This window comes from Taeniopygia guttata, chromosome 5 (assembly GCF_048771995.1).
Source record: "Taeniopygia guttata chromosome 5, bTaeGut7.mat, whole genome shotgun sequence".
Taxonomy (NCBI): domain Eukaryota; kingdom Metazoa; phylum Chordata; class Aves; order Passeriformes; family Estrildidae; genus Taeniopygia; species Taeniopygia guttata.
The window spans coordinates 57943306-57968637 of record NC_133030.1 but is presented as its reverse complement, the minus strand read 5'-3'; the positions used below and the strand labels follow the sequence as shown (position 1 = coordinate 57968637).

The 25332-nt window shown below is 42.6% G+C and overlaps 1 protein-coding gene across 3 annotated transcripts in view; it reads left to right on the top strand.

Moving 5' to 3' along the window:
• SYNE2 (spectrin repeat containing nuclear envelope protein 2) overlaps positions 1 to 23754 on the top strand; it is a 175823-nt gene extending 152069 nt beyond the window's left edge. For 2 of the 3 annotated variants that reach the window (XM_030275147.4, XM_072930502.1), the window contains 17 exons: positions 4276 to 4438; positions 7856 to 8043; positions 8195 to 8345; positions 8790 to 8972; positions 10753 to 10890; positions 11786 to 11980; positions 12795 to 13077; positions 13424 to 13492; positions 14301 to 14437; positions 15283 to 15409; positions 17039 to 17250; positions 19798 to 19998; positions 20324 to 20452; positions 20934 to 21122; positions 21740 to 21829; positions 22036 to 22082; positions 22650 to 23754. In XM_030275147.4, the coding sequence (XP_030131007.4) occupies positions 4276 to 4438; positions 7856 to 8043; positions 8195 to 8345; positions 8790 to 8972; positions 10753 to 10890; positions 11786 to 11980; positions 12795 to 13077; positions 13424 to 13492; positions 14301 to 14437; positions 15283 to 15409; positions 17039 to 17250; positions 19798 to 19998; positions 20324 to 20452; positions 20934 to 21122; positions 21740 to 21829; positions 22036 to 22082; positions 22650 to 22875 (2728 nt within the window). In that variant the 3' untranslated portion in view covers positions 22876 to 23754. The remainder of the gene's footprint in view (positions 1 to 4275; positions 4439 to 7855; positions 8044 to 8194; positions 8346 to 8789; positions 8973 to 10752; positions 10891 to 11785; positions 11981 to 12794; positions 13078 to 13423; positions 13493 to 14300; positions 14438 to 15282; positions 15410 to 17038; positions 17251 to 19797; positions 19999 to 20323; positions 20453 to 20933; positions 21123 to 21739; positions 21830 to 22035; positions 22083 to 22649) is intronic. The other variant, XM_072930501.1, reaches the window with a different exon arrangement.
• The last annotated feature ends 1578 nt before the right edge of the window (positions 23755 to 25332 follow it).

Here is a 25332-nt window from a genome sequence, read left to right as displayed (position 1 = left end):
TCTCAATTAACTTGAGGATCACAATTCATAGAGGAATAATTCAGTCAACACTGGTGGCACCTTCCACCCTCTGGAAGAAGCTGTTAAAGTACCACTTTTCTTTGCTGCACTTGCACTTTTAGTGCTGTTAATTCACTGTATGTTGGGTGATTGATCTGGATACCTGGATCTGGCAGGAAGTTTTTGCCCCAGGCTTGGAGGCTTGCACTGTGCACTCCCACCCAGCTTCCAGAAAGGCTGTGTTTCTCCAGAAATGGTCAGGATACAACTCAAAAGAGTTCATGAAGTTTCTTTCATGCAAAGATCAGGTGATTTGTAAGAGTATTTTCAGGGTGCAATAGGCATCTGAGAATGGTGGTTGCAAATGAAGATTTTTGTTGATGTAATTAATTAGTCTGTTTCACTTTTTTCTTTGAGGTGTAGCTAGGGAAATGGCAGTTGCCTGTGACTTCTGTGCAAGCTGAGGATGCTCATGTTTTTTATCAGTTTACCTTTTATTTCAGTGTAGAGCCCTGCCCTTTTCCTTGGGCTCTGTATCTGCTGATAGGAGCAGACCAGCCAATGTGAATGTCTGGACAAAGCTGCCTTCCCATTTATGCACTGCACTAGTGTGAACTTCTCTTAGGTTTTTGTTCTTTGGCTGCTTAGCTCAAGTTTGAGATGAATGGCTTAGAGCATTAAGGGTGTTTAAATGACTGGCAAATGCCAAATTCTATCAAGAATAAATAACAGATTCAATTACTTAATTACAGTGGTGTTTCTAATGGCAATTGCTAGGAAGTAAATACAAACTTTCAGTTCCACAATGATACTGTCTTTGAGACTGTTGCTTCTGGTAACACTAGAAGATCAAGATCCTCATGGTGACATTCATAACTTGAAAATCAGAGTGGTTTCTAAGCCAACACGATATTGGAGTGATGTTGCAAAAAACCACACTTGGATTCTAAAACTGCTGCTTTTAAAAATTTTTTAAATGTATTTTAATGTACTTTCAGTCATAAATACATTTATTTATAGTCTAATATCCTTTGGTTTTGCTTTGGACTTCTTGGCTGTGTTCATCTATGCATGATGCAGACTGACGAAAGATGTTTAGCACCCTGTGAGTTTTTCTGTAATGCAGCTTAGGGATGGAAGGAGGTGGATAGAGACAGAGAAGGGAGCCCAGGGAGGCAGAGATGATCCTGAGCAGCACAGTAAGCTCTGGTCTCAGCAGGTCAGCTGTGCCATCAGATGGTCCCAACATGTGCATGTCTCCAGAGCAGCTGTGGGAAGCATCACAGGATATGCAGGAAGTGAATTGCCACAGAATACAGTCAGGGACAGGGCAGAGATCAAGCCTTGCTTTCCTCCTGACTGGCCTGAAGTCATGCAGAGTTGATAATGCAACACTGTAGATGTTTAGCTCAGACTCTTCCATTCTGTGCTCAGCACAGAGCCTGTATTATCCATCTCTCCAGGGAAAAGTGTTCCTGAGTCACCTGCCTTTGGAGGGCCACATGCCTTGGGAGTCACTGGCCCTGCTGAGCATCATAACCAGCCAAAATAACTGATGGGGACAGGGCAGAGGAAGAATTAGTTCTCCTGGATAAAATAACTGCCAGCCCATGACAGCACAAGAAAATGATGCAAAGACATGTTCATTGAGTACCACTTATTATAAGCAAAACAAGAGCACAAGATTTATACAGCAGCTGTTTGCTTGGGACCCAGATGCTGTCTGCATACAGGGTTGAACTTGGGACCAGAAAAAACGGTTGTTAAAAAAAGCAAGAGCAGCTAAATGCTTTTGTCGTCCCCTGGTTTCCTCTCAGTCAGCTGCAGCAGTGGAAGACAGAGTCTGTGTAAAGGCTGGTGCTTTGCACCAGTGTCAGCAGCTCTGTGGGTGCAAGGCAGGAGCAAGGTGGACCATGGACTTGTGCCAAATCCTTCAGGCTGGCTTGCAGGCTTGCATCAGTCAGACAATATTAATTTTACTTTTGGAGAGTGCAGAGTTGCTAAATACCTGCCAGGAGCTTCAGTATAGGACTGTGTTCTTCTCACCCTCCTTGTAAAACAACTGAAAGTACTGCCTGGTGCTTCTGGGACAAGGGGTGGGGGAAGCTTTCCATACTGCTTATCCATATGAGACCCTAAATTTTCTGGCATTGCTCTATAAACAGTAGGACTGAGCAAATCCAGCAGGATCATTCCCATATCTCCTCCATGAGTGCTTTACCTCAAATCAAGTGTCTAGCTGACTGTGTATCCTCTTTGGTTACCTTACAGTTGTTAATAAAATCAGTTGTTGCTTACAGGGTGGTATATTCATTATGGATTAGGTGTCCTGCATATCTTCTGTCATTGTATCATCAGGCAGTTGCAAAAGCCATTCATTACAGTTTGGACCACTCTCCTCTAAAACTTGCCAGGATAGCAGGCAGCAGCACAGAGGGCCAGGGAACTGTCCAGGTGCCCTGTGTGGGCACTTCTGCCTTGGAGCAAGCTGTCCCTGCCTGCATTACATGAGATCACATCCCTCACCCTTCCCCAGTCCCAGCTTGCACAAGACCTGTGTTGCCAAGTACATCAGGGCTCAGCTCAGACCCCTCAACAGTCCCTGCCTTTGGGGACGTGCAGTGAGCCCCTTGTACAAGCTGTCCTTGCAGTCCACTGCTGGTTTTGTTTATGTGGTGATAGTTCCCAGCCACTGTGGCCAATGAATGAGAAATGTTTCAGCCTTTTCACAATACAGACTTAACTTTTTGTACTGCACTTGACTTAAAAAATTGAGGCTCATCTTGGTAGTTGTTGGGCTAGGCAGTAGCTAAAGGTTTCATTTGTAAGTTTGCATTTTAGAAATCACATTCAAGGTTTAAAAATTGATTCTAAGGTGCAAGAACATAACTAGAGCTCAGGAGACCAGCACAGGGAAACAATGCTGGCTAAGTGGACTCTCCCTAAGACATGGGTGGAATGATTTCATCTGACTTTAGAGTCTGCAGTGTTGATATTTATAGTACTGCAGGGTAGACTGTTGCAGTTCATGGGGAGAAATATGTGCTTTTTGGTACAGTTCATCTCATGATCTGGATGTTTAAGACAGGTCTGATATAAGTAATGATTTTTTTTTTCTCCGTTATCTACCAAGGTCTAGATGACAAGCTCTGAAATAAGTCTGAAGAGATAAGTGTTACCCTGGTGTTGCCTTTTTAGTAATTTTTGTTGGGAGTTGCAGTAAATGAGAATTTCAAGAAAAAATTGATACCAGTGAGGTAGTTCACCAGATATTCATCCAACACATGGAGACAAATTTGCCACAATATAAAAGCATGCTACCATGGGAATATGCTGCTAAGGCTGGAAGTAAAAAAAAGTTTGTCTGAGAGCTGTGCTACAAACAGCTGTAAGAAAGTAAATGGTCTCAATGGTTTATTTGCTTGTCCACTGCACAAGTCTCCCTGGCCATTTTGATATTTTCCCCCATCAGGATTGGTTTTTTTTTGGTTTTGTTTTTTTTTTTTATTTTTCACCTGTCAGGAGAGTCTGGCATATCTCTGCATGTTTGTGTGGTGTTTAGATGAGCTTTAATGTTGTGGTGCTATAGTAGCTATAGTTCTATAGTAGCTGTTGTTCAAGCTATCTCCTCTCCTATCAGCATCCAGAGAGTGCTGAGGCCCTGGCACAGGTTGCCCAGAGAAGCTGTGGATGTCCCATCCCTGGACATGTTCAAGGGGCCTGGAGCAACCTGGAATAGTGGAAGGTGTCCTTGCCCATGGCAGATTGGAGCAAGGTGATCTTTCAGGCCCTTCCAACCCAAACCATTCTGTGATTTTTCCAGGATGTTGGACTGGTTTGTAGTGTGGTTTGTGCAGATTTTGCTTCTCTTGGCAGAGTGGTACTTTAGTGTGAGCCTGTTGTTTCCTAAAGATGACGCTGAGCAAAATCCACAGCAGCAAAAAACCAAACCATAGATACCCACTTTAGTTTAACTGTGTCAAATGATGGTACAGATTTCCACTTAGATGAATGTCCAGTGCTCCCTAGCAGATGAAAATTCACCTGGCTTATACAGTTTCATTAAAACCTACTCCCAAGACCTGTTTGCAGCTGTAGAGCAGGGGCCTGCTGAGATAGTTTAGGTAGATTTTGACTAAAACAACGGCTCTGATTTACAGGCAGCAGCTTGATGCAACATGGCTTCATAAAGCCATGCCTGTCATCACCTCCTGCCAGCATCCTTTCCACTGATTGACCATCTTTGTAACAAAATGTTCTTCCTGGTTTACTTAGGGTGAAGAAACTGAAGGAAACATTTTCTTTTATACAACTATTGGACAAAAACATGAGTAACCTTCGCACCTGGCTGGCCCGGATTGAGTCTGAGCTTTCCAAGCCTGTTGTTTATGACATCTGTGATGACCAAGAAATCCAGAAGAGACTGGCAGAACAGCAGGTGGGAAATAGCAGCAGCCAGAGTAAATGAGCTAAATTTCTGCTGATTGGTCCTGGTATAAAATCACCTGTTTCTTTTCCTTAGTGAGCCCTTCTGACTGTTTACTTTGCATGGTGTGTTCCTGCCAAGATGCATTACATGGAAAATTTTTATTTGCTTGCAGTAATTGCAGTATGGTGTTGAATTGCCCCCACATCTCCCTGCTCCCCTTGACCCAAGGAAAACATGCAAAATACAGCAGTTCCTGGAGACTAGGCAGGGCACAGGCAGTGGGCAGAGTATACGAGGATGACTTTGACAGACAAGGTGTGAATGCTGCTCTCTGCAAAGAGATGGGATTTGATGCCTTGTCCTTACTGGCTCTAGTTCTTGTCCCTTCCTTGCAGATAGCAGAGCAAGCTTAGCAGAGCAGGATGCTTGGGCTTTGGAAGGTGGATTTGTGCAGACACATCTTTGGCTGAGGTTTGATCAGAGGCAGGCTCTGAAGATCCCTCCGGGCTGGGGGAGCTGGCACATGAATCCTGCTGAGACAAACAAGTGTGAACCAACCTCGCACTGCTGGGTGTTGGTGGGCATTCATCCAAGGCAGGGGCTTACCAGGAGATCTTAGGAGAGGAGCTGGATAGTCCTGGAGTAAATTTCTCTAGCCAGCAGCCAGGCAAGGAAAAGTACAGACTTGTAGGTGGAGTCATCCTTTGCTCAGGGCTGTGCTGTAAGTCTGACCAGGTTCTAAGTTTTTGGCTGTCATCTGGCCTTTGTGTTAAACAGCAATACTTGCCCAAAAACTATAGATCAAGAATACGTCTGTCAAGTTTGGAAGCTTGGCAGCTTTATGGCGTCTGCCTTTAGGAAAACTTATTGGTATCCTTCCCATCCTTTCCACCTTTGGCTTCTGCTTTTGTGTCTAAGGATCCCTGGGTGACCCAGACCTGGAGGCTCTGTTCTCTGCTGGTTGGTGTGGCTGTACTTGTACTCATGTCCCAGATGTGACAGGAAGGGCCAGCTCCTCTGTGACAGGATTGGAGGTGGCTCCTGATGACTGCTCTGCAGGAGCTGGTGAAACACCAGAAGCCTTGGCCCAGCATCTCTCATGGTCTCACCTGCATGAAACCATGCAATGGTCATGTAAACAACAAAGAAATATTTTCTTCTCATTCAAACCTTTTGCATTCTCAAAGGCTGTGATAAATTGCCAGGCAGAGCAGAGCATGGAACACAAAGGAATTGTGTCCAAACTAATTTATTTTTATTAGGAACATTCAAGCTTCAGCTGGCTGTAAGACCATCATTTGCTGCTCAGAGCTACTAACTGCTTAATTTTTTTGGATACTGTTTTAAATACAGACCTCTAGGCACCTCTAAACTCCATCTACAGTAGCTTTTTAGCAGTCTGAGTATGAGAAGACTGTGCTGACTAAAAAGACCAAAGTAAAAAAAGCTGCTTTTGTTCTGCATTAGTGAAACATTTGTCTCAATGAGACAAGTAAAAAGATCTTTCCTGGTTTTAGATGAACAATTATTTCATTAAGAGCAGACTAATGGTGAGAAATATGCCCTACAGGCTTCTTTTATTTGACATCCATGACTGCAAGAGCTTTACCTGTGGAGTCTTGAATAAAGAAATTTAAAAGCCTTGTGTATCCACATAGGTGTTTTATGGCATGTTTGTTCAATTATAGGATGAAGATTACAACATGAATTATATTAATTTTAAGATTGCAAAGATGTTTCACTAATGCAAAAATGTAGTAGTGTGTAGTCTGTTAAAGCTCTTTGGGCAATGCTGTGCAGAGTTGAAGGAATGGTTCCTCTTGAGGCTCCATGTATATGTATGTTCCTCACCCTCTCCCTTAGTTTGTTATGTTTGTCTCACTTCATGCAGTCAAGTCATTTGGAAAACAGCAAGGATTCTGTCTAGGCTCTTCCATGAACCTAGGCATGGCCTGAAGCAATGAGGTCATGTCAGCAACATTGCCAAAGTGCAAGTTAGAATCAATTTGTAGTCTATGATCAGAATTCTCATTTTCACTAATACCTCTGTAAATCCAGTGGAATTTAATTAATTCAAAAGACACTCCCCAGGTACCAGTAGTGTGGCAGAGCCTGCTCCCAGCTGTGGAGCCTGTGTTGAAAAGACACTGATGCATCTTGCTCAGTAAATATGTGAATCCTTAGTAACCTGTAAAAAATTCTCTTGGGTCTCCTTCTGGCAGTCTCATCTATGTAAGGAATTTCGCTTCTACATTCCTTAAAGCTGTTCATTACTACAAATCCCAGAAGCCATATTTTGGCCATTTATGGCTCAGCCCTTGATTCAGGTCCCTATGTATCCACTGTCTGATTCTCAACTCCTTGCAGCTTGTTGACTTCTGGGAAAAATCTTCCTTCAACTCATTTTGTATTTACTACAAGCTGTGTCTATTTTGGAGGGATTTATTTGTTTTATTTTGTTTGGTTGTGTTTTTGTTTTTTTTTTTTTGAAGTCTAGAGCAAAACCAATTCTGCTTCATCTGTTGACTGAAATCAGTAACTACCATTTAACCATTTAATGGGAACTCCAGTTCACTTTTGCTAGGAAAATACTCATTTGTGTTTGTTGGTCTAGTGTTATTCAAGCAAAAGTCTCTGTATCCTTCAATAGAAAAGCCAGAAATGGGTAGAAAAATTGCATTGTAGTGGCTATTGTCATTTTATTAATATTTAAATTGGTCACATAGTACAGATCTACCTTTTCAATAAATACTTAGATAAGGTTTTTTTGTCTTTCAATTACACTGTCCTTAGGAGTACTGATGGGTACAGTATGAAAGGCCAGACTTTCATGGAGGTGGAGGCTCTGGAAAAGAAACCTGTAGTGTGGATTAGACAAAAGGTCTTTGCCAGACCCTTTAAAGCAGTCTGTCAGAACAGGAGCCCTACAAGAGGGATTAAGAAAAGTAGTGTAACACCAAGTACTCGTGTCCTGTGTTTGTGTTTCATGCTGCAGCCGGTGATCAGTCACTAAAATGCACATACTGCACTAAGAGTTCTCTGACAAGACTTTCAGTGGAGTAACCTGATATGAGACAGTCATCTTGTGCTGTCAAAATTAATAAGAATTTATTTATGGTATTGATAAGGTTTGGATTTTGAATGCACATTTAAATTGTCCAGACTGTTAATGAGAAGATTGAGTTTAGACTGAGACACCAAAGGTGGGCAACCCCTTTGTTGGTTCTCTCCTGACCTGTGTCATCTGCACTGCTCATCCTGCAAGTCTTTTTTAAAGCTACATCAGCTTTTCCTGACACGGGATTTGCTCTTTCCCCATCCTCTGCAGCATTTTGAAAGGGCATGGGTGAGAGGTAGCCAGGCATGTTTCCTTCCACTGACACTGTATGTTTCCTTCCACTGACGCTGTTCTTTTGCCGATGGCAGGACCTGCAGAGAGACATAGAGCAGCACACAGCAGGCGTGGAGTCCGTGTTTAACATCTGTGACGTCCTGCTACACGACTCAGATGCGTGTGCTAATGAGACAGAGTGTGACTCCATCCAGCAAACCACCAGGAGCTTGGACAGACGGTGGAGAAATATCTGTGCCATGTCCATGGAAAGGCGAATGAAGTACGTTTCCTATTCTTACCCTGCAGAAACCTGTGGCAGCATTTTGAGGCAACGCTGTAGCTTTTGCCACAAGCTGAGTTTTGAGGAAGAATAAAGAATCCAGAGTTGATAGTTAGCTTGTGATAAAACCTTTCTGTTTTTGCTCTCTCAGAATCGAGGAAACCTGGCGTCTGTGGCAGAGGTTTTTGGATGACTATTCTCGCTTTGAAGATTGGCTAAAAGCATCTGAAAATTTAGCAGCTAGGCCCAATTCTTCAGAGGTCTTGTACACACATGCAAAAGAGGAGCTGAAGAAATTTGAGGTGAATTATTTAACTGCCTTTTTTATGCTCAGCACCAGGCTGCTGAGTACTTATTGTCTGTGCAAAATGCCTTAGTCGATGGAAACCATGGGTTTGGCATTGGTAGTATAGGGAACATAAATAATTTGGTGAGTGTGCAGCTGCTAGATGTCTGTCTCCAGAATTTTTTTTAATGTGGAGAATACAATGCTCTGAACAGACACCTGAAAGTTTAAAGCCTTGCTTTTTATAGGCACTACTTTTGTAGTGTGATGTTTATTCTTTTCTTTTTTTTCCTAGTGAGCTAAGTTTGAGCAGATGGTTTAAAATACGGGTCTTAAAATCTGGATTTAGTTTTGCAGTTGGAAGGACTGTTTTTAAGGGGGGAGGGCACCATCTCTCTTGATGGGTAATATCCACCTCCTGACTGTTACCAGGGAATGAGCTCCTCGCTTTGCCTTGCAGGCGTTCCAGCGGCAGATCCACGAGCGCCTGACGCAGCTGGAGCTGATCAATAAGCAGTACCGGCGCCTGGCCCGCGAGAACCGCACCGACTCGGCCAGCAAGCTCAAGCAGATGGTGCACGAGGGCAACCAGCGCTGGGATAACCTCCAGAAACGAGTTGCTTCCATTCTCAGGAGGCTCAAGGTAGTGGCACAGCAGGGGGAGGGAGCATAGAGCACTCACAGGGTGCCGGTTTTCAGCTTCTTTTTTTTGCTTCTGTCAAGGTCAGGATTGAAGTGCAGGAGACGGTATTTCGTGTTCAGACTTAGATGTTTATTATTTCTTATATTGTGTCTCCTAACAAGCTATGAAATGGCTAACTGTCTTTCCTAATAAGGTCTTCTAAGGCTAAACTATTTAATTAAGAAATGACACTTAAATTATTTTTACTTTTAACTCAATAACTAATCACTGAAAGTCTGCAATGCAGACTGTTCTGTCCAATTACAAAACACTTCCCAAACTCATGAAGAACAAGGACTAGACTCCACTCTAAAACTTCTATCTTGCTCTTGGTATATATTACTATATTCTAAAACTTTAAACTCTTAAGTTTTCTACTTAGTGATATTACACACTTTTAATCAAACTACACACCCGCAATCCCAGTGCTATTAATCAATTTTGGAAGCCTTCTCCATGGTCTCAGGTCAAATGCAGTATTCTCTTATGGGTCTGTACCTTTCAGCACAGAAAGTATAAAATTCTCAGCATCCAGGGTTCCAACAGCAGGGTTCTGCAGGAATTACCCATGAGCAAAGCCTACGTCAGAGCAACTCTCTCTGTCCCGAGCTACTGGCATGTCAGGGGAGCTCTGGAAGGGTCATTGAGTACATGGCATAAACCTTAACTTGCTAGATTGGTTTTTGGTAGCTGAAGAAAAGCTTAAAGGAAGAAGGAGCGCAGATTTTGAGAAATAAGTTGAAATACTCACTGCTCCTCTTTCCCACTTGTAATGGGTGGATGTGTTCATGCGCTTGCACCTTTCCATAGATAAGAGACAGGGAGACAAAAGGGCCCCAAGTGCAGACACCTAAGCTCTACTTCATGCCAAGCTGTGATTCAGCAGCAAGGCATTAAAGATGGAGATGTGATAGAAAGCAGCTCCTGCTGTGCTGCCTGCCTGATGAGGAATGTTGTTGAAGAGTGTATTTCAAAGAAGTATACTGCTCATCAATTAAACTGATCTCTGGGCAGATACTCAGTGCTGTGCCCTGGGGAAAGCTTGTCACTGCCAGCTTGTTAAATGTAGCAGTGCTGCAAGCAACTGACAGGAAAAACTGTTAGCTCCCCAAAATCAGTGGATGAGGCAGTGAGAGCAGTGATGGGGTTTGATCTGTGCAGCCACAAGTTGGTATATTTGGGATGTTAGATGATCCCCTTTCTGAACAGTAAATCCACCCATGAGAACAGGCAAGCTGCATGTCTGTTAGCAGCCACACAGTGCATTAATTACACTGGCATGGTCATACATGATCCAGCCTTTCCATTGTAAAATCAGTAAAAACTGATTTTAATCTCATGGTTTTAATTACTTTAATTAGAGATGAGGGTTGCTTCCTTTGTTTATCTCTGTTTTAAGTTTAGAACAAAGTAGGTGTTAAGCCTCAGTCCAAGTAACTGTTGCTGGTATGATGATGTGAGAGATGGAATGTGTGGACTCAAAGATGTAATTTTATAGAAGCATCTTGAACTGCTAAAATTTTACTCCCTCTTTTGTACAAATAGTGTGCTAGTACAGGGCACTGTTCTAGCGTCCCTACAGGAAGAGGACAGGTTTTATACATGGCATGCTGCTGTTTGTGTCCTGATGGCCTTTAAGGTGAACAGGGGTTTTGAAATAAAACACTGATTTCAGAAAGCTCCTGTGACCTGTCTCTTAGTAGCTGAAGTCATGTAACACTGGTTCCTTTTTTCCATCCAGCACTTCACCAATCGGAGAGATGAGTTTGAGGGGACGAGGGAAAGCATCCTTGTGTGGCTCACAGAAATGGACCTACAGCTGACAAACGTGGAACACTTCTCAAAAAGTAACTTTGACGATAAAATGCGCCAGTTAAATGTACGTATCGTTCTGAAGCAGTTGTTTACTATAGCCCAGTGATCCTGTTAGGCTGCCCTTGCCTGACAGAATCATCCATTTTCTGTAACTTCACAATAGCCACCACATCTCTGTAGGACTATATTTGTTTGAAGACAGCATTATAATTGTTAAGACATATTGTCTTAAGATTAAGCTGTGCATTATTTAATTCAGATTCAGTGTTCAGGCTCAGTTCTGTTCTGCCATTTTCTCCTGACAACATGTGTCAGTGACAGTAGTATCTGGCCTGGAAAGCAGCAGATACAGCTTAACAATAAGAGCTACATTCCTAAATTCAGGCATTATTTTCTGGTGCAAATCTTTTTTTGAATTGGCATTACAGTACAATCTTTCCTCAGAGGTCATGTCTGTAGCTGGGAATTTCAGCAGAAATTAGACATCAGCAATGTGCAGTGATTCTAAGGAATATACTAGTTCTTTCCTACATTATATACTCTTTTCTCCTTTCTTCCTGCACTGTGACTGATTTGGGATGTAGATTTACTGTTGTGTAGGCTGGAGGCCCAAGCAACCAAACCACCTTCTTGGCTACTGAGAAAAAGATTATTCTTCTGTTGGTACACACAGTCTCTGATTAGCTGAATTCTTGTATCATGATCCCCTTCAGGCTCAGGACACTGCAGCCATACTGATGTACACATGGGTGGAAAATGCCACTTCATTTAGAACTGTAATTCTGCTCATAAAACGAACCTTTGGACCTCTTGAGTAAAAAGATATTTGCCAAATTAAATTAGGCAACAATGTCAATTGTTACTTGTCTTTCACTGCAATGAGCTAGAAAACAGGGACAAACCTTAGGCTGGAAAGGGCCAGTGGAGAAGTAATTATTTTTCTTGTATGTTCCAAATAGGGTTTCCAACAGGAAATAACGTTAAACACCAATAAGATTGATCAACTAATTGTTTTTGGGGAGCAGTTGATTCAGAAGAGTGAGCCTTTGGATGCCATCCTGATTGAAGATGAATTGGAAGAGCTTCATCGATACTGTCAGGAGGTGTTTGGGCGAGTTGCCCGGTTCCATCAAAGACTGACTTCAAGGGATCCTGTAAGAAGCAACAGTTGTTTCAATGCTTTGACAAGATTTTGGTGTTTGAATTGCAATGCTTATTTTGGTTTAGAATTGCAATTGCTTATTCCTAGCAGCTTGACTGAGTGATTTGAGCTCCAAGGGCACAGGAGCTCTGCAGCAGAGCCTTGCTAAATCTTTCTTGTCAATCCTTTCATACCTCTCCATCTGCAGAATCTGGATAATATTGTGGAGGTTGTTCATAAGGTTCAGAACTATGTAGTTGTGGCTTGAAGGCTTCAGAACCTTTTTTGGTGTTTTTCGTATCACTTGGTTTTCCTTACCATCAATAATGTGCTTAGAATACCTCTTAATGTATTTGTTTGTCCACTCAATCTATCCACTTTGTTGTGAGAGCCCTGAATGAGGAACAGCATGCACTTTGCTTTTCCCTGGGAACTTTCAGATGAGTCTCAGTTTGCTTGGCCTCAAAAAGAACATCTGTTAGAAAGCCAGGTAAAGGAAGAAACACTAACAAGTAGCTGTTCACTCCTGCCTGAGCATCATTTCCTGACTGACCTTTTTAAGTCCATTTGGAACTGGATACTCCTCCTGCAAACTGGAGAGATGCTATGGTGGTGGTTGAGTGCCATGAAAGAGGAGAGGTAGCTGCTGATGTGCAGTTTGGTTTTGGCAAAAGAGGAAGAAGGCAGAAATTACATCTCCCTTTAATTTTAGGCACATGGTTGCTGCAGCTGACCACAAAACTGTCTTCAGTAGTACTGTGTGGTTCAATCATCTCATTAAGATCTCTTGTATATCTTATTAATATGCACTAATAACTTATTTGTAGGGAGTGGACGATGAAAAAGATAACTCTGAAAATGAGACGGATCAAGAAGACTCCAGAGAAATCCAGAATGATCCCTGGCATAAGAAAGCCATCACTGAGGGGCCCTCATCAGCACAGTCCCTTTGTCACCTTATGCCCCCAACTCAGGGCCATGAGAGATCAGGCTGTGAGACCCCTGTCAGCGTTGACTCCATCCCACTTGAGTGGGATCACACAGGTGATGTGGGAGGTTCTTCCTCTCATGAAGATGATGAAGAAGCAACATATTACAGTGCTCTGTCAGGTGAGAGCCAATGTCCGACAGTTTGGTTGGACATGGAGCAGCTGGAGGATGTCCCTGTGTGGGAAGGGAGGGGGATTGAAGTCTTGTTCCCACATTGGTTTTTGGTTTTCAAGTACCATTTATAGATTTGAGCAGACTCATCTCTTTGATGAAGGAAATGGTACTGTCTAAACCAAGCTTTTGTTTTTAGAAACCTAAGAAGGTTTTAGAAGCCTTATAAGAGTGTTTGAAAATTACACCAACCACTTACTTTGTTCTTTGTCTTTGCTGTCCTTCATTGTTTCCATTGTTTTTAATAGTTGGAAGATACTGAATAGTGAGGAAAATGACATTATTCTTTTTTCAGATGTAGAAATCACTGAAAACCCTGAGGCATATCTTAAAATGACCACAAAAACTTTGAAAGCATCTTCTGGTAGGCACCTGCTAATGCATGTGTCTGAACATGGCAATCTCCCTGTGCTGCACGCTATATTCCTCAACCTCTCTCATATGTAATGTCTGACTTCCTGCCTTGTGTGGACACCATGTCTCATCCTGTCATGGTGTTCTTACGCTGCAGTATCCACATGGACATTAAAAGCAGTCAAGAACACACCATTTAGATATTTGCCTGGTAAATGCCAAGGTGGTTAACATGCATTTCATTGTACTGATCCAAAGTCTTTTGGTTCTTTCTTGGTGGTTTGCTCTGGGTAGTATAAATTTTTGGTTTTTTCCTGATTTTGGTTGCATAGCTATTGAAGGCAATAGCTCCAACTCTGTGAGTATTTTTTTGTGGTTTGTGCATGACAGAACTATATGTGTCCTGTCTGTTAAATCCAGAACAAACATTCTCCAAACCAGGACATGTCTAACTTGTTCCCTCTGACGTATTGCAGATGTGTGATAGTTATTGTTGGGATGCAAACTTTACAAAACCATGGTGCAGCCTTGTCTTTTGGTTTTTTTTTTTTGAATACTCTAACCTGTATTCAAGCATTTTCCAGAAGAAAACAGAATGTCCCATAACTGCATGGCTCTCATCTCATTACCTTTGAAACACTGTTGATGTTTTGCAAATGTGCATGCTTTGCAAGGAAAGCTGCAAAACTGTCATTTTTATGCCATAACTTGATGTCATTTTATTCAAAGCGCTTTCTAACTTAATACAAAGCAACAGCTTCCTTGTGGAGGTGGGATTTTGCACTTACGGTGTGTGGTTTTGGTTTTATTTGTTTCAGGAAAGTCTGTTTCAGAAGCTCATCCTTGGCATTCTCCAGGTAGCCCAGTCTGCAGGAAACACAGATATAACCAGGCAGAGATGGTTGGAAATGTGTTGTCTGGACCAGAGACAAGTACTCCCTATAAACCAGAATATGTGAGTTGGAGGCTCTGTGGGCACTGAACCTGTACTACAGAGTCTGTCTGTTGTTCTCTTTAGCTCCACCCTCTTCCCTTCTCCAACATCAAGGAAAAGTATAGTTGAGGTGGGGAATTTTCACTTCATGCAAACTTAGACATTATTTCTGGTGGCTCAGGTTGGACTGGTCAGTCAGGGTCTGGGGAAACTTCCTTCCTCTATTGTCATAAGGCAAGTCCAAGAGAATTTAACCCCCACAAAGGATAGGGTGTGACTCTCTTGATATTTACGGACATATTTCCCTTTACTAAGCAAATTTGAAGAGACTTAATATGCAACACACCATTTAATCTGCTTCTAGGCACTGAAAAATGTGCCAAAATGGCTTATTGTCCATTGGTGCCTCAGCCTTGGTGGCTCTTTGCCAGCCATGGCTTCACCAGCAGCTGCCAGGCTCAGTGGATCTGGACCCATTGTCAGCACTCTTTCAGGCAGGGTGGTACTGGTATCTGGCTGCTTTTGTCATCATTAATCCAGTCTCAGAGTCTTAGGGTCAATATTGCCAAGACCCACAATCCAACAAAGAACACTGGCAACTGTACATTGTCTGGTACATGTAGTGCAAAAACAATTAATTTGCCATGTCCACTCCTGTAGTCATTGGCATCACCATGGTGTGTGTTTGTTTACTGGAAAGGCACAGAGAGCCAGTGTAAACTGGTAGCAAAGCTGCAGAAGCCCAGTGCTAAATATGATATGGAAGAGCTCAGCAGCAGCCCAGCCACCCCAGAGTAGCACAGATTATGTTGGACCTTTGACATCCTGTTAACCTGCAGGGCTCACCCTCCGAAATGTCGTTCCAGGTGAAGCAGCTCAGCTCTGCAAGCAGCAACAGCAGCAAGGAGAAAATTCCAGCTGCCAGCATGAGCGATGAGGAGCCCCAGGATGACCAAGAACTTGTGAATATAGCAGGAGCAGAGAAGCAGTCAGGTACAGAGCATTAGGAGTGGCTTTGGGGCTGTGGTGTTTGTCCTGTGACTCTGGGAAGACAAAGCAGAGATGGCACAAAGGCAGCATACTTGGGAGCAAAAAACCATTAATGTATATTGCCAAATTTCCACATTTCACTGAGCTCCCTTCTCATCTGGTTCTGTCCAACACATGGGTGCTGTTCAAAGCTTTCACATTTTCTGCCAGAATTGAGATTTTTCTTTCATAACATACTTCTGTCTCTTTGCTGCTTGTAGTAAATGGGAACAATTTCACTTTTCTCTGATACTGAACACTTCAGGGACTTCTAATCAGATTTCAAACCAAAGGTTCTGTCTCAAATAAGATTGCTATGTGGAGTTACTGGTACTCCATATAACAAGGTGCTACAGCTCCCATTTGCAGAAATGTTTGTTCAAAGCTGGTAATGCATTCTATTCTTCAGTATCTTTACAGTGGTCCTTTCATGCAAATAGACCAGCAAGCTGGTTGCTCTTGACCTTTCAGGACCTGGTTTCAGATGCTTGAGATTGTAACAACACGTTGTACTGCAGTCACAAAAGCAAATCATGTGATAAAAAGAAGGCTGCAGCTACATGCACCAGATCACTTTGTTTCTCTGGTCTCACAAATAGTCCGGGGTTGTGTCCCATACGTGGGATGAATAGGAATAACCTGAGAATGGGTTAGATGTGCTTTCAGAAAGTGTCACTGATCACACAGGTTAGCATCTCCATATCCTTTATCACTGAATTTATGAAACAATCATTAAGAGTCATTATAATGGTTTGGGTTGGAAGAGACCTTAAAGTTATCTAGATCCAATCCCCCTCCCATGAGCAGGGACACTTTCCAGCAGAATATCTTGCTCAGAGCCCCATCCAGCCTGGCCTTGAGCACTCCCAGGGATGGGGCAGCCACAGATGCTCTGGGCAACCTGTGCCAGGGCCTCAACATGGCCACAGTAAGGAATTTCTTCCTAATAGCTAATCTAAACCTGCCCTCCAGCAGTTTAAAACCATTATCCCTTGTCTTATCACTCCATGCCCTTGTCAAAAGTCTCTCTCCAGCTCTCCTGGAGCCCCTGTAGGCACTGGAAGGGGCTCTGAGGTCTCCCTGGAGCCTTTTATTCTCCAGGCTGAACAGCCCCAACTCTCTCAGCCTGTGTTTACAGGAGAGGTGCTCCAACCCTTTCATCACTTATTTGGCTTCCTCTGGGCTCTACGCAGCAGCTCCACATAGACATAAAACACAAACCCAGATCCAAACTGCTGGATCATATTTGTCCCCTGTGGAATTTTGGTGTTCACCAAATCGCAGCTGGGCTCATTGAATTCTGTCTCCTTAGTTCTGGTCTGTTCTTACAAGTGAATTAGAATGTCTCCAACTAATGTCATTAAAATTCTGTGTAGCACTGCTGTGTGGATAACTTGACCAGAAATATGAAATTTAGACACTGCAGAATCTCAAGAAAAGATGTTGTTGAATGACAGTAATGCATTACAGTTGTTAATTGGTCTCAAGTAGCATGGAGAATAGTTTTCTTTCAAAACTTCTTGCATCTGTTTTATGCACTCCTTCCTTTACTGAAGATATAAATGTTTGGGGTTTTTTTTCTGTGATTTGTAGGCATTATTGATAGGTGGGAGCTCATCCAAGCTCAAGACCTCAGAAATAAACTTAGGATGAAACAGAAATTGCAGCAGTGGCAGCAACTGGACTCAGACCTCAGTGACATCTCTGCTTGGCTTGATAAAACGGAGCAAGAGCTGGAAGAGCTGCAAAAGGTGAAGCTTCCAACCAGCATGCAAGCATTGGAACAAAAGGTCAAGAAATTGAAAGTAAGTTATGGCTTACTGAGAAGAGGGATTTCAAGATTCTGATGTTTTTTAACTACTCTGTTCTCCTGGGATCAGTTGGCAGCATGAATGCCAATAGCAATTCCTGTGCCACAGGGGAACTGAATTGCTCTCAGCTAAGAGGGCTAAAGAGGGTCTTAGGCAAGGTGCTTCTGGCTTCATATACAGAGATTGGCAGGTAGAAGTGAAAATCTCTCCACTTCTCCCTTTCTGTTTTCTTGCAGAGTGATATCAACATCTTTTCCTTGTGCCATTCCCCTCTATGCAAACCAGAAACAGATTGAAAATTAGCCAGGTCTACAGGCTGCAAAGTCTAGGCTGCTTTTTTTTTTTTTTTTTTTTTTAATTTAATTAAGGGCAGGGTGTAATTCCAGCAGGAGACTGACAAAGATCTGCTCTAAAGCTGTGTTTTCTGCAAGATGAGCCAGTAGGTTAGTAGGGCACATGCAAGTGCTGGGGCCCTGGGACTTAGGTAATGAAATGCCTCAGGTTGAAGTCTGAGAGAGCAAGTGTTCCAAAAATCTGTGGAAATGCAAAATCCCTGTGTGCTCATCAGCACCTTTCATCAGCTGCCCCATGTGGAGTCACCGTGAGGCTGCTGGTCAGTCTGGTGTCACTCTTGGGGTGATGCTCACAAGCAGGACACTGCAGAAGGGAGGAGGGATTTCTTAGGCACGCTGAGAAAGCCTACATGTCCTGGAGTAGTTATTAGGCCAGGGACAATGACTCTGCACTCCAGCAAGATCACCTCTGATTCCTTCAGCCAGTCTGGATTAGGCACTAAGCCTAGTAAAGGTTTGATGGTGCCTCCCAAGTGGAGGGAGGTGTTTCCCTTCAGCCTGGAGTTGGGTGTCTGACCTCCTCAAGGAGCAGAGCTTCACTTCTCTCTTCTGCATCTGCTTAAGAGGAGGTCCAGCTGGCTGTAAATCCCATTTTCAGACAGTTTGGCTTTAGAGGGGTGTTGAAAGAGCCAGTGTGCTCTAAGTGAATTTCATGAGGTGTCAGGACATCCCAGTTGCCTGGGATAAGGATAAAGTCAGTCTGCCTGCAGAGTGGCTAACTGGTGTTCAGAAGTCTGTTTGCTTTGTCTGATATTAAAAGAAACTTTTTTTACCTGGAGAAGAGGGGGCCAGGATCCTTTGATGGGTGAAAAAAAAGTAATTTAGACTAGCAGTTTTCTACAAGTCGAACTCAGATCTTGAGATTGACACTCTTGGATAGAAAGGCTGCTGGGAAAAGCAATCTGAGCTTTGTGGTTTGTGGGATTCATCCTGCAGCTCTAACTTCCCTACTGCAAGAGCAGCTTGGAAAAGATGAGTACCCTTGACTCAAACTGTAAACTGGAGGGTACAAGGAAGGTATTGTTTGGCATTCTCTTTTTTAAAAAACCTTCAGAAATACAGCATCAGCCTTAACATAAAAGTGGTTAGATGATATGACCATGACAGCAAATTCCATATTATTCCCCCTGCAATTCTAAAGGAGAGAAGGAAAGCAGGCAGGACTGCCTTCTGGGGGGGCCTTGAGAAGTCAGAGAAATGGGCTGACAGAAACTGAGATCAGAGAGAAGAAAAATAATTTCTGACAATGGGGTCTGGTGTGGGAAATAGTAAAGGAAATAAGATTTTCAGAAAGCTGGGAAAAGCAGGCCTTAGAAACAGAGCAGAGAAAACTCAAAGCTAGCTGCAAAGTCTGAAAGTAGAAAAAGTTATAATGGCTATAAGACAAGCAAGTATAGTGTGAAGCAGGTGTATGTGTACTTTTAGTAACTGGTTAGAACAACTGTCTGTAAGCTTTAACAATATACTAATAACTAAAAAGTTTGTAAAATGTTCTGTAGCAAAGAGGTCTTTGGCTGTACATGAGCTTTGCTCTTTCTATTGTCTCAACCATGTAATGAGGTTGATGTGCAAATAAAAGCTTGAGGAATGTACCCCAATAGTCCTGTCCTGTTTGTGAAAAAAACAAACCTCCAAACACAGTCTGGTGTGGGACCAGGGGCCCAGAGGGCGTGGGGAATCCTCCATCCTGCGAGATACTGAAAATTTAAATGGATGAGGCCCTGAGCATCCTCCTTGGAGTTTGAAGTTGGTCCTATGTGAAACAGGAGAATGGAGTACAGACCTCCAGATGACCCTGTTAACATTATTCTAGGATTCTGGAGTGACAAAATCTTTATCAATTAGGAGAAAATACTATATGGTGATCAATGGGAGTATTTGTCCAAATATCAGGGAGAGAGACAGCTCAGAGGAATTGAAAGGCAGATGCGGATTAAGCCATAATGCTTAGGGAGACTTAGGGAGAAGCACAAGCCCGGTCACACTTATTTTGTTCAAAGTGAAGGTTTTGGCTTTAAAAAAACCCCAAACATAAACCTGCCTCAATAGGTTTCTTAGCAGAATTGAAAAGCCACCAGATTTGAACATCCTTCTCCAACACTTGTAATACTTTTCAGTGTGTGGTTTTATTGTAAATAAACATGTTTTTCATCATTCATAAAACCTCCTAATCATCTTTTTCTTCCAGGACTTGCTTAAAGCATTTGACAGCTACAAAGCAGTGTTGCTTTCTGCTAACCTGAGCAGCAAAGAATTCCAAAAAGCAGACAGCACAGAGTTCAAGGAGCTGCAGAACAGGCTTCGGAAGGTCAACTTGCACTGGGAGAAAGCAACTCGTGCACTGGACAACTGGAGGAAGGGTTTACAACAAGCCTTACTGCAGTGCCAGGTACGTGCCACATGCCAGCTTGGAAGGGAAAACTCTTTGGGATTCTGTTGAGGAGAGGGCAGGAGGATACTTCCTGCACATCAGTGGAATGGTCACTCACAATCCAAGACACTTTGTTTCCTGATAAACTTGCCTCTGTTGGATTAAAATGGTTTGGTAAAAATACCTTTCAAGTGGATAATGCTCTTTTACTACATAGGTTTCTGTACTCTCATTAATTGTTAATTTGTGGTGACTGTCTAATCTGGGATGGGCACTCTGTTTGTAGGTGAAGGCACTGCAAAGGTGTTTTTCCTCTTATGGGCCAAGCTTTTTGTTTCTCTAGGATTTCCATGACCAGAGCCAAAAGCTAATCCTGTGGTTAGCAAGTGCTGAAAGCCGGAGGAATGAAGCACAAATTACAGATCCTAATGCTGATCCCAATACAATACTGGAATGCCAGAAGGAGCTAATGGTGAGTGTAGCCTTAACTGCAGCTCCTCAGCTCTCAGCACACACTGAAGAGCAGGATGTTTGTCTCACAGTGTCTGCAGCCTGTCCTCAGACCTGCTGTTCTCAGGCATGTGGGTGGTTTTTGAAGTGGACCAAGATACTGCATCTACAAGGCACTTCTCCATAATTACACATCATAAAAATAAAGTTGCTTATGAGCCATCTTTATGCTGGAGCAAGACTTCCAATTTCCAAAATTTAATGTCTTCTCTATATGAACTACGTGCTGCTAGAACTATTTTTAAATGTTAATTCAAACAGGCACAACCAGTCTCTTCAAGAGAACTTCATTTCCTATGCTGCTGTAATAACCATTCCTGTGCTTTGTGGATTCTCAGGCAGGTTGTGTTGTTCTTTAGAGCCTTGCAGAGTTCCTCCTTTTGGAAGAATATCCATAAAGTTGAGGGTAACAGTCTGTTGTGCTGTTTTTTGTTTATTCTCAGCAACTGGAGAAAGAGCTGCTGGAGCAACAGCTTAATGTAAACTCCCTCCAAGATCTCACTGCTTACCTGCTGCTGAAATCAGATGGTGATTACATTGAAGAGGAAGAGAAGGTCCATGTAATTGGAACGAAACTGAAACAGCTGATTGAACAAGTCTCTCATGACTTAAAAACAATACAAGGGAATCTGGTGAGTTGGAATTTAAATACTATTCATGGATCTTCCTTACTGAAAAGAAATAGCATATTAAGAGTGAAGGTATTTATAAAAAAACTGACTTAAAGCTTAAGTACTTCCACCTTGATAAGCTGAAAAAAGAACAGTTCTGTCTGTAAGAACAACTTCAGCACCCCAAGGCTAATACAGTATTAACAGAGGGATTGTGCTGCCTCTGTCCTCCTTAAAGCTCTGGGTAAGGCTTTTGGTCAGGCTTTTGGGCAAGAGGTTGGACTAAATGAACTTCTTGAAGTCCCTTCCAACCTGAATTTGGTGTGATCCAAACCAGGTATCAGGCTAGGAGTGGGTAATCAACACGTAGGAATTGAAGGTCATAGCAGTGAACCCACTGCTTATCCTGAGGCCTGTCAGAGATATTTCCAAGTTAATTCCTCTGTGTACCCGTTCCATTATAATTCCTTTAGGCTGGGTACTGTAAAGCATTTCTTTATTCTGGGGAAGTGGTTATTCTCATGTGAAGGGGCAGTGGGCTGTGCACCTACAGAGACAGTGAAAGGTGGTTCTTTGCACTTTATTTATTGTCAGTTTTGAATGTGCATTTTAAAGAGGAGGGTGATGTTATCTTTCAGGATACCAAAACATTCCTGCTAGTTCCAGATGACTTGGACTCAGGAGTCTATAATCCAGAAGAAGAGAAATCCAGCCCTGCTGTGAAAAAGGCAAGTATTTTTTTTTCTATTATTTTGCTATCAGCATATAGTGTATTTTGACATATTTAGAGTGGACGTTCCTCAAGTACAATCATTTTACCTTTTAGGTCCATGTACCTTATTACAGCATTCACAACCAGACCTTAAAGTCTACAGGTGTCTTCTCAGAGAAATTCCTTGTATTTTATGAAACTAAAAGCTATTTCTCTCAACAGATGGCCCTCAGGAGAACTGCTGATGGCAGGAATGGCAGCAGCACAAGGTAATTTTTTATATATGCCTGATCTCTTGATAAACAGTGAATATGGCAGAGATGAGCTGTGCCAGCAGAAACCTGGGCAGCTTTTCCTTGTAGGTGGACACATGGGTGGAGGTGATTTCTGCGTTACCTGTCGAGTCCCCTCTACCTACCAGTTCTGGGCTGCTCCCTAGGGAATGGTTTCCTTTAGCACTCCTGCTCCAGGACCTCTACAGTGATGTTGCAACCCTGGCTTGAGAAAATATTTTTTTCTGCCAAATAGGGGATATTTTAGGTTTAAATCTTCCTTTAATTCCACCAGCATGCCTGGAAAAAGAAACTTGCCCCTGAGAGCCACTTGGTACAAACAGACCATGAAGGACAAAGGGAAAACTTAACCCCCAGTCCACTGGGGCCTGTTCAAAGAACTTCATCAATGTAAATGATGTCTTTCCTGTGTGCTTCAACACCTATTTGGAATGGTCTGTTAGCCTGCTGGGAAAAGTTAAGTTTGCATCTGAAAATAGGGTAAAAACAACTTGTTTAACTCAAACCCTCAAGTGCCTGTTGTTCTTTGTTTCTCCTTTTCAGGAGTGAAAGCCATTCACAAGCTGTGCAGGCAAACCCTCGGTCTCCCTCTTTCTTCTACCGAGTGTTAAGAGCAGCTTTACCTCTCCAGTTGTTCTTCCTGCTGCTTCTGCTCCTGGCTTGCATGATCCCCTCCTCTGAGGAAGACTACAGCTGCACCCAGGCCAACAACTTCGCCCGCTCCTTCTACCCCATGCTGCGCTACACCAACGGGCCCCCCCCGACCTAGGACACCCTGCACTCACACCAGAAACACTCTTGGGTGGTGCTTCTTCTCCCATGCTGCTCTAGCATCTATCAAGCAGAGAGTTTCACATCTCAAAATGTATATCTTGACAGAATTTCAGCGTTTTTGTACGGGAAACAAAACTTTTTCTATAGGTTTTTTTTTTTTTTTAACTGTAAGCAACACACTTTATACTTTGATGCAATAGATACACTATTTTTTAGGGGCAGTGCTCTTAAGCTTGCAAGGTGTTTGGATACAGAGTTCTTAGATGCAGAAACAACATCACAGTAATCTTAAACACAGCAGTCTGTCTTGGGTGAGCATGACAAACAAGCAGGTAAAGAGGGACTTCATTTAATATGATTTCTGCACACACACTTCACGTTACTTGTATCTTTTGGTACTGTAGTCACTTGGTGGAAACAAAAAAATGCATATTTTTGAATCTTTGTTGTTGTATTTTATTCATCTGACATGTTCAATATCATGATGCACATTTTTTTTTTTTTGACATAAAGTGTTCTAGTAGTTAGGACTGCTGTGTTGTCTTTTTATACCACCTTTGAAATAAGGAATTGCTGCATTGCATGCAAATGATTTATAATGCACATATTTTCTAGATGAACATGATTATGTAGACTATCCCTGATGTATACAAATAGTGCAATGACTTTTTTAATGAAAGTTTTTTTCAGTTTTTAACCTGCTGAATAGTGTACAGTATCTTGGGAGAGAATTGTGCATTTTTATAAGCTTTGTTTTTAAAATGAAACTGGCGTGTGGGCAGTGGCTGGAGAAACACTGTGTACAGTCAGCATTGCCATTGCCCCACTGTTGTACAGTTTGAGTACTGTCATTAAAATTTTGCCAATGTCTGCAGGACTGTGGGTGTGTCTAGTGGTGGGGGACCAGCTTCATGTTCCAGCAGTGCTGCCCTTTCCACTCCTGGAAGAGTCAATTTCCTTGCCGGCTAAAGGACTGGTGCTGGCAGAAGCACAACCACTCCCTTGCTTGTGAGAGCAAGAGATCACAAATCCAGCAGTGGGCTCTGTTTTCTGTGGCACAGATCCTCTCCTTTGCAACTGCTTTCCTGGATGAAGAACACGAAGTTGAACCTATTCATGCTTATTACTAGTTGGAAATGCTGAACTATTTCTCACTCTGGAACTTACTTTCTATAGTGGGTGTGCTGGAGTGAGGAAATGCATGTGAGGGAAAGCTCAGTGCAGTAGTAAGGGCTTTTGTCAAAAGCTTTTTGTGTGTGGCAGTGAAAGTGACCCAGGAATTAGCCACTTTCTGCAGTGCTTACCAATAGAAAATAAGGTCTCTGATTAGCCTGTGAGAGTTCTCCCACCCCTTCTACACTTGTCACCACTGGTGGTTGCTGATTCCCCATCTTCTGGCAGGGGGCCTTTACAAAGCAAACTGCTTTGTCCTGATGTTCAGAGAATGGCCAAACCAGCAGCTTTTTCCCAGCCATGGTGGCAAACCCACTGTGGCTTATTTCCAGGACATTAAACTAAACTCATAAGCTGTGTTGAGATGCCAGACTTGTGCTCCAGCACCAGCAGCTCTCACACTGGGATCCATCCAGAGATGGATCCCCCTCACTGCACACAGCCACACACACTATCCTCTCTCCCTCTGCAATCATTATTTGATCTTTTCAAAGCAATTACTTTAATATAGAGCTCATTTAAGTTTCTTCCTCTGTAGAAGTGAGCCAACTCTAACCATTATTTCATTGCCAGGTTGTCACAAATGCCCATGCAGACCTTTCTGCCAAGAAGTAATAGGCAGCTGCTGACGTGATATTCAGTTCTTCTTCCATTAAACAACCTATGCAGGGGAAAAAATTGAACAATGTTAAAAGGTCTAAGGAAAATTTCATAGCCTACAATTTCCTTTCATTATGAACAGTTATATCAATTTGTTGAGCTGATGTAATATATAAAAAGAGGTGCTTTCAAAAAATTATCTCAAAATGTCACTAAAAAACAATATCTGGGAAATAGCTTAAATCTTTTTTCTTCCACACCTATTTTGAATAGTTTTATTTCCAATTGATTATAATCACTTCACTGGAGGCTGGCACCGAAGTCTGCTTTAAACAAGTCATTTTATATCCCCAACAATTTCTTTGTGTCATCATCTCTCTCAGGACTGGGTTGTTAGTGTCCAGGGAAGGATTAAAAAAATATTTTAAAGAGAGGGCAGATGCAGTAGTGACAGCAACCCATTATGGTTGTGCACATGCATTGGGAAATCAAACCAAGCCAAAACTAGTTTTGAATTGAAGTTTTGAATCTTACTTTTTGGCAGTGAGATGAGGCCTCGGTCTGTTTTCAGCTATACCCACCCCTCTCCAGCACAGCCAGCAGCAGTGAGAGGCTCCAAGGAGACTTTGGGTACCTAAAGGGGCCCTACCAGCTGCAGGTGGGCCTCTTACAAGGGGAT